This window comes from Lutjanus erythropterus, chromosome 4 (genome assembly GCF_056507025.1).
Source record: "Lutjanus erythropterus isolate fLutEry1 chromosome 4, fLutEry1.hap2, whole genome shotgun sequence".
NCBI classification, from domain to species: Eukaryota; Metazoa; Chordata; class Actinopteri; order Lutjaniformes; family Lutjanidae; genus Lutjanus; species Lutjanus erythropterus.
Genome location: NC_139320.1, coordinates 31,903,034 through 31,912,051, shown reverse-complemented (window position 1 = coordinate 31,912,051; position 9,018 = coordinate 31,903,034). Strand labels below are relative to the sequence as shown.

General features: G+C 40.1%; 1 protein-coding gene across 1 annotated transcript; it reads left to right on the top strand.

Annotated features, from left to right (window-relative positions):
* The first annotated feature begins 88 nt into the window (after positions 1-88).
* rnf168 (ring finger protein 168) lies at positions 89-8,230 on the top strand. The gene is made up of 8 exons (XM_084717646.1): positions 89-349; positions 1,079-1,303; positions 1,884-2,085; positions 3,840-3,910; positions 4,438-4,593; positions 4,728-4,807; positions 4,897-4,972; positions 5,676-8,230. The coding sequence occupies exons 2-8, from the start codon at positions 1,157-1,159 to the stop codon at positions 6,267-6,269; spliced, it is 1,326 nt and encodes a 441-aa protein (XP_084573772.1). The 5' UTR covers positions 89-349; positions 1,079-1,156; the 3' UTR covers positions 6,270-8,230.
* The last annotated feature ends 788 nt before the right edge of the window (positions 8,231-9,018 follow it).

Here is a 9,018-nt window from a genome sequence, read left to right as displayed (position 1 = left end):
ATGCGCAGTGTATCAATCGTAGATTCACGCGGGTAGTTGTTGTGAACAGATTTGTGTGTCAGTATGTCAAAAAAAAAAACTTTCGTAAAAACTTTCGTTAACGTGAAGCTCTGCGGGGTTTGAACGAGCTGACGGACCTGCTGAGCACCGACTCATTTCACCGGTAACCGACCACTTTTCGCTGCTAACGGTTAGCCTGCTGTTACTGTTGGCTGCTGCCACCAGCAGTAGCTCAGCGGCCTGCGGTGTTAGCCGGGGAGCTAACGTTAACGCCTCTTGTTGTGGCAGTAAAGCTAAGCTGACAGCTAACTGTAACCTCGAGAGAAGCGTCCAGGTGAACAGAGCTCAGGTGAGTTTGATCTTTATCTGTGTCAGGTGAGTTGTTAGCTGCCCTGTATGGAGTTCACAGTAAGCTAACGTTAGCACCTAGTTCTAGTCTGAGCCTGTTAGCTTCAGGTTAGCTTACAATTAGCTGCTGTGATTAACCATAACAGTTCCTGTGTGAGAACTCTGTTCAGCCTGACTGGCATGAGAAGGATTAAACATGTTGTCACAGGAACTGTAAGTAATCATTATTTTCATTATCGATTAGTTGTTTGTTTGGTCCATAAAATGTCAGAATATGTGGAAGAGAGTCGGTCAGTCTCTCTTAAATGTCTTGCCTTGCTCACAACCCTAAAATATTAAGTTTAGAGAGGAGGGGAGTAAAGAAACCAGAAAATATTCAAATTTAAGAAGCTGAAAAAAGACAATTTGGACTTTTAAAAAATTAAAAATAGACTAAAAATGCTAATCAAATCAAAATAGTTGTCGATTAAATTAATAGTTGGTTAATAGTTGCAGCTATAAACTGGCGTATTTCTATCTGCAGTTTATCACTAATCAGATCAATTTTATTTACTTTACAGACAACAACCACATCAACATGTTTTATGTTTTAATTTATCTGAATAAATTCCATGATTTCATCTTCTTAAATGTGAATATTTTCTGTTTTCTTTGCTCCTCTCTGACAGTAAACTGAATATCTTTGTGTATGTGAAGAGGCTAATTAACTGAGTCACACCGCTGTCTGTAGTTTCGCCTGCAGCCTGAGCCTTCAGTCCTCCTGCACAGCTGGGACCAACCACAGAAGAAGAAGAGGAGGCAGAGGAAGATGGCTCCGGTGTCAGACGTAGAGGTGGAAGTATCTGACAGAGGAGGAGGAAGAGCTTCTCTTTCTCTGGACGACTGTCGCTGTCCTGTCTGTCTGGAGATCTTTATGGAGCCCGTGACTCTGCCCTGCACACACACCTTCTGCAAGGTAACACACACATGCTTAATAATCTCACTTATACTCTCATGTGCTTAATAAAGGCTTGAACATCACTCCATGTTTGTTTGTGGACAGCTTGGCCTTTCAAAAACCAATCATCATGATCATGTTTACCTGTGGACCAAACAGGTGTTTTTACAGTGTTCCACAACTTTCTCAGTCTGTTGTTGCTGCTGTTTTAGCTCAATTTGAAGTGTGTTGAATCATCTTTTGTTTCCAACAATCGTTGGGCCTCATGCAGAAACATTTTCATTTTGTTTATGAACTTTTTCTGTTTGATTCTGTATAATTCAGAAAATGCTCCTAACCTCTGATACTGAACTGTGTAAATGATCTGTTTGTGTGTATTAGAGTGCATGTGCAGAAGAGTACAGCCAACAGGCCCGACAGGGAAAATTCTCATGCAAGTTTGGATTCTCAGTGAACTGCAGCATCGTTCTATAGTTCTGCTGGAGTCTCGAGGGTTAAACAAGTCGGAGGCTGGAGTTATCTTCAGACAGAAAATAATATAAGATCTGTCCGGGCCGTCGCTGAACTGTCCCATCTCTCTGTCTCTGTGTCCTGTCAGACGTGTTTCCTGGAGTCGGTGGACAAAGCCACGCTGTGCTGTCCTATGTGCAGGAAGAGAGTGTCCACATGGGCTCGACTGAACAGCAGGAACAACACACTGGTCAACCAGAAGCTCTGGACTCAGATACAGAACAGCTTCCCAACGCTGTGTCAGCGCCGCCTCAGTGGACAGGACGCCGCCACCGAGGACGACCCGACAGGTACAAGACGCTCTGCATATCCCATAATACTCTACACACGCACCCATTAACACTGCACTACAGACACTGCATTAACTTGTCATGTGTCAAATATCTTTTCTCAAATGTATTTTATTTTGGAGAAAATAGGAGGTCATGATTACAGTAAATGCAAAAAGATGTAGAGAAACCAACACAGACCACTGTTACCTCAGTTACTACATTCTGACATGTAAAATATCTGCAGGAAAGTGAAGAAAAATGCCAACTATGTGCATTATACGACTATATAACAACAGTGTAAAAAAGAGCATATAGTCAAAACGCTCAGCCTCACTTCAGACTCTGATCCCAGGTATGAAAATGCATTAAAATGAATCAATCAGTGTCATATTTTAACAGAAAAGGTTTGATGGTATGTAAATTTTTTTGTCCGTAGCATCATATTAACTTTTATATTTAAAGTTACAAGTTTAATTTATTAGAATATAAATATTAGCAGCTTCAAATGCTCAGAAATATCCCAAAAACATTGAACATTTGATTTTAAAAGTTACTTGCAACATCACAGGCGTACTGTAATATAATAATTAATGTTGTAAATAAATTTTGATAAAAGGAATAATGTAAATAACAGTAAAAGGTGTAAATTCATTTGACATCATTTTCAAACTGAGAATTTGATCATATTTGTCATTATTCTTCTTTTTAAAGCTAAAGTGATCAGATAAAATGTAAGTGTCTGCCTTTTGCTTTGGTATGACCCAGTATTTTTTGGTACACTCTGCAAAGGCAGAATACAGGAAGTTCCAAATAAGGTCAAAGGTCAAATCAGAGGTCAGGATTAATATATAGAAACAACCTGATATAAAGATAGAAAACTGACACACATCCAATTATCTGCCTGCAGCTATTTTGGCTCGACAACAAGAAAACCCTAAAGTAATTTTTCTCAGTTCTGCACTCTGAGAAGTTCCTGCCTTTTTCGTCAGGAGGGCAGAATACTTTAAACACACGTCCCTTCAGACCTGAGCTGCATCAAGTTATTATAGTATAAAAAGGTATTTATAAATACCGTCATTGTGAATAAAGTGATACGAAATGTTGAAGTTGTTTTTTTTTTATTGATGGGAAATAAAAACATGAAATGAAATTAATTTGTGACAACAGGGAACTCGGCCAACAGGAGAATTATTTGCAGGTAGAAAAGAAATAATTGTCTTGTCATTTCTGCTCACAGCCTCAGGCTCTTTGCTAGTTATGACTCGATGTGGAATCATGAAAACATTTGCAGATAGAACTTTATTTTGAAATGACTTCTCACAACTATAGAAGCAGTTTGATACGTCTGTAAATCATCTCTGTTCAGACAAATGTGTTGGTATCCATGGCAACAAGTGTCAATGGGTTCTTTAGCCAGAATGACACCAGAAGCAGAAGAAGAAGAAGAACCACGGTCCATAAACTGGATATATATCCCTTTACATTGTACAAGTGGAGAATTGTCTTTCTGAGTCCCGCATCCATGATCCTGATCAGAATTGTGAGACTGCTTCTGATCGGCTTATTGATCGTCTGTCAGTGATCATGAATGAAACGTGTAGTTAATATGATGTGAGATGAAATGTGCAGGTGAAAGCAAAACAAGAAGCTGCACAAGCGTTTGCATCACAAATGATTAATGTGTTTTAAAGCACTACAGTTTTTTCTTTTAATCTGATCGTTTATTGTTATTGTGTTTCTGTGTGTGTGTGTGTGTGTGTGTGTGTGTGCAGTCCCTGTGTGTTTTCCCAGAGTCAGTGAACCAGGAGAGCTGAGGCAGGAATATGAGGAGCAGGTCACTAAAGTAAGTTCACTCTCCTGTAAACCATCTCTGCACTTTGATACGAATCTACTGAGAGATATTTAACATATATGATGTCTTAGTTTGGTTATATTTTGATCAAATAATCGATTATTAAAATAATCACCAACCATTTTGATAATCAATTAATTGATTCAGGTAATTTATAAAGAAAAAAGACAAAATACTCTAACTTCAATTTTTTTATATGTGAATACTTTCTGGTTTCTTTACTCATCTATAACAATAATATAATTGAGTTGTGGACAAAACAAGACATTTGAGGACATCGTCTTGGACTTGGATACATTTTTTCAGCATTTTCTGACTTTTTATGAACCAAACCACTTGAAAAATAGGTTGGATGTGTGTAAGCCTGTCTGCAGAGACTCATGAATATCATCTGGCGTGTGTGTGCATGCGTGTGTGTGCGCGCATGTGTGTTCTAACAGACACCTGAGGTTTGATCAGAGTCGGTCAGGGTGGGGTTTGTTTCATGTTTGTGATGTTGTTGTTGTTGTTGTTGTCAGCTGACAGAGGAGAAACGAGCACAGGATGAGGAGGAGAGGAAGGCCAGTGAGGAGTACATCCAGAGACTGCTGGCCGAGGAAGAACAGCTGCAGCAGGAGGAAAGGAGGAGGAGGGAGGAAGATGAGAGGCTGGCCAGGCTGCTCAGTGACCAGCTGGTCAGTGTTTCACTCTGCAGTATCCTGATAAATAACTTTTTTATCATCAATGATCTGACACATAACTCCTTTATCATCAATAACAAATAATAACACGTCCACTTCCTCATGTCCGCCTCGTCCTCCTCCTGCAGAACTCTCAGGAGATCCTTCGTCCTGCTGATGTCACTCCAGCCAAGAAGAAGAAGGAGGTGATCGTGGGACAAATGGACAGGTTGGACGACAGTTTAGAGACAAACACTGCAGGTACCAGTCACATGACCAGCCTGTCTCAGACTGATGATGATGATGTTTCTGTTTCAGGTTCTTGTGTCCTTGTCCGTCTAAAAGCAGCTCCTCCTCAGACTGCAGCTCTGTCTCGAGCTTCACAGCCAATAAGGTGCGTTCATTAAACTCTGCTAATTAGTATTGATTTAATGTTAAAGGAACAGTTCAACATTTTGTGAAACCTTCTGTTGTCCCTCAGTTCTCCAAAAACAAAGTCTGAATACTGAATTATTATTATTATTATTATTATTATTATTATTATTATTATTATTATTATTATTATTATTATTACTTTATATATATAGTTATTATAACTCAAGTCAAATTATTTAGTCATACAAACATGTCAATTGTGAAAACAAAGAATTCTGTTTCAACAGACAGTGCTGATGTTTACTAAGATATTTATCCCAAGCTAGCTATTTGCAGCCTTTAAGCTAAGCTAGCTGTTTGTGGTGCTCATATTCAGCTAGCTGCTTGCAATCTGTATGCTAAGCTAGCTGTTTGCAGCCTTTATGATAAGCTGGCTGTTTGTGGTTTTTATACTAAGCTAGCTGTTTGTGGTCTTTATACTAAGCTAGCTGTTGACAGCCTTTGAGCTAAGCAAGCTGTTTGCATTCTTTATGCTAAGATAGCAGTTTACAGTCATTTTGCTAAGCTACCTCTGTGGCTTTAAAGGTAAGCTAGCGGTTTGCAGTCATGATGCTAAGCTAAGCAGCTGCTTCCTATAGCCAACTGTCAGAGAAGAAGAGATTTTGATTAAATGTTGAACTGTTCCTTTAATGAGACTTAGTCTGGTTCTCGTCCTGTTTCAGGAGAACATCCTGTTGTCAGAGCGTCTCCCCCCTCAGTTGGATTATTATGGGGACCAATCAGAATCTCCGTCAGCCTCAGGGGAGGACCAACTCCACTGTGGGACACTCAGGAGTCACATGACCTCAGAGGGAGGAGTCAAGAGGAAAAGCACCGAGCTGGAGACGTCACAGGACGAGGAGGAGACAGTGTCCAAACGAGTCTGTCCCTCCTTTTCATCCTCTCTGCAGGGCGTGGCTCAGTGTGAGGTGGATCTTCTGAGCAGACACCAGCAGGAGGAGGAAGACCGCAGACTGGCTCTGCTCCTGCAGAAAGAGCTGGACCAGGAGGAGAAGAGGAGGGCCACTGACCGCCGCAAAGGATCCACAGACGCCTACCCACTCCGCCAGAACCGCAGGGACAGGGTGGAGGCCAGCACCTCCTCCCACACATCTAGACAGGCCCCCTCCTCCTCCTCTTCCTCTGTAAAGACTCCCAAGTCGTCTTCCTCTGTAAAGACTCCAAAGACTTCGTCATCATCATCATCATCATCTCCCTCCTCCAGCAGGAGCAGTAAACAGGTGACTCTGACTGAGATGTTCTCTCTGAGCAGCTGAACATTTGGCTCTTCCTCTTCTTCTTCTGTGGTTTTTCAGTCACAAATAAAAGTTGTTCTGACTGAAGTTGAACTGACTTCATTTGTTCACTGTGGAGGCGCCACATGGACAAAAGTCTGTGGACAGCTGAATGCATTGAGCAGCTCCACCCTCACGGCTTCTTCACTAATGTCACCTGAGATCAGCTGGTCTCAGGTGATCAGACTCTGTCAGGTCCTGACAGGTGGATCAGGATCTGCTGCTCTGACACCGTCAGGCCTCAGTCATGTTTGTCACTGAGTGCAGTTCAGGTGAATGTCCACCAGGAGGCATTTGATTTTTATCTCTTTCCACAGTTGAACAGATGTGTGCATGTTGTGATCGACTGTATTTTTCTTTGAAAGTTTTCACTTTAGCTTGATAAAAAGTTTGAAATATTTGCTGCTGTTTGAGTTTGAGAAGGTGGAAGGTGTTGGAAGAAGATGTTTGGACTTTTTTTCTTTAAAAAATGATTAAAGTCTCTGATTTCATCTTCTTAAATTAGAATATTTCTGGTTTTGACCTATTTTTCAAGTCTTTGACTAGATTGTGACAGGATTAATTAATCTTGTTTATCAGCTGTAACACCGTCCTGTTCGTGACGCCAAGATTTATCATCCATCTCCCCTACACCTGTGCGCTCCACGTCTATTTTTAATTTTTAAAGAATGCCCAAATTCTCTGATTTCAGCTTCTTACATGTGAATATTTTCTAGTGTCTTTACTCCCCTCTGACAGTGAACTGAATATTTTTGAGTTGTAGACAAACAAAACATTTGAGGACGTCATCTTGGACTTTGACATTTTCTGACTTTTTATGTACCAAACGACGACTTGATTAATTGAAAAAATGAATGGTTAATTGATGATGAAAATAATTGTGCAAGGAAAGACTTGGAAAAAAAGCTCCAAACGTGGACGTCTGGTTCCTCAGCACTGTGGCACTTGTTTAAAAAAAAAAACCTCTCACCTTGGTTCTGTTTTTAGTTTCATGCACTTGTTTCTCCTCCAGCCTGTTTTATTTGGTCCAAATCAGGGCTGATGGACGACCAGAGACTGATGAACGATGTTAAGAAGCAGCATCTCTGATTTGACCCTCAGCAGCTTTTTACAGGATTATATCCTCAAAAAAAACGAGGACGAGTTTTGGATGAAAAACTGTCCTCCAACAATATCGAAACAAGAGTGACTGAAGAACATCACGTCAGTTCTGAATGACTAACTGACTCGCCTGCAGAGCGTGGAGCGAGCTGGGCTGCTGCAGCATTACTTGTCTATCAGGACAATTTTACCCTCCGTCCACTCGACTTTACATAGTGTTTGTTAGAAAGTGATGCCTCATTTATGCTAAACATCAGATACAGATGTCTATGTTCTGTCTACCTTCACTTCATCTGTATAGACCTTTTACTAACCTGACACACCAGATGGTTTGGTATCCATGGCTGCAGGCTACTAAATGTGTCAACTGGACTGAGGGCGCGATCAAAACTGCAGCATGGCTGCAGCACCCGTTGACCAGATGTTATGGTTCGCCATAGTTCTGATGCCAAACTGCACACAGCTTGCTCATTGTTTGCAGACTGTGAAAGGGTCTATTCCTGCAGGTTTTCTGGGAGCAGCGTAGCTGACATTACAACAGCACGTCTTGTTCTCCTGATGACTTTAACTCACACAGGGTCCCAGACAGGTCTCTGTGTTAGCATGTTAGCACGTTAGCATCACAGACTGTACAAGGGAACATGGACGTAGCCTCCACGACGTCACCCACACGTTTGACGTGAAGCTCAGTGCGATGTCTCTGTCCTGTTAGTGCCTGAAAGAAGCGGCCTGGCTACCTGTGACAGCAGAGTGGCCACGCCCCTTAATTATACAGAACTTTAAGCCTTAATGTAATAAAACAGGGAACCTAAGCTCTAAAGACCAAAACAGATTTATATTGGCCTGTAAACATGTTTGTTTCTGTTGTAAAGTTTTGATATGAGCTGCTGTGATCATGTGACCTGCTGTGAGTCTGACTTACTGTAACTAACTAATAAAAAGATCAGATCTTCACACTACAGGTCAAAGAGTTTGTTGGTTCTTGTTCCTCATGTTTTTGGCTCAAATCAAGTGCCTGATTTGATTAAAAAACTCTTATCTCGACTTGTGTTGATTTATTTTAATGTTGCTGCTGATGTTTCAGGTGAAATTTAAAAGCTGGAGGCTCATTTATCAGTAAACTACATTTCTCATATCAGTGAATAAATATTGATCAATTGTGAAATGATCAACAGAATATTAGTTTTAGTATTTTCAAAAGAAATTAGTGTTTTCTAGTTTCTCCTCTGAGAATCTGCTGCTTTTTGTTCTTTACTGAAAATTAAATTTAAAGAAGTGAAGAGAAACTGAGTGAGACATTTATCACCATTTTCTGTTTTATAGATTGATACAATTATTAATTTAAAAATGTCAGATTGATTTAGGGCTGCACAATTAATCAAAATTTTAGCAAAATTGCAGTATGGCTTTATGCAATTTTCAGATTGCAGGAGGTTTAATATTTATTAAAGGCAAGTTTAGATATTAATTCAAACTATACTCAGTACTCAAGTATGATTTTAAAAGTAAATAAGTAGATTACATAGTGTAATGCTTACTTAAGTAGAAGTAAAAGTACAGACTTGAAAATCTACTCATAAAAGTACAAGAATCCCCAAAGAACTACTTAATTAAGTTAATTAAGTTATTT

What these genes read in the sequence shown, in the direction of transcription:
- rnf168 (XM_084717646.1), top strand. Translation starts at nt 1,157, where the DNA reads ATGGCTCCGGTGTCAGACGTAGAGGTGGAAGTATCTGACAGAGGAGGA. An exon ending in CACCGAGGACGACCCGACAG is followed by an intron (nt 2,086 to 3,839) that starts GTACAAGACGCT and finishes GTGTGTGTGCAG; the next exon opens with TCCCTGTGTGTTTTCCCAGA. An exon ending in ATCGTGGGACAAATGGACAG is followed by an intron (nt 4,808 to 4,896) that starts GTTGGACGACAG and finishes TTTCTGTTTCAG; the next exon opens with GTTCTTGTGTCCTTGTCCGT.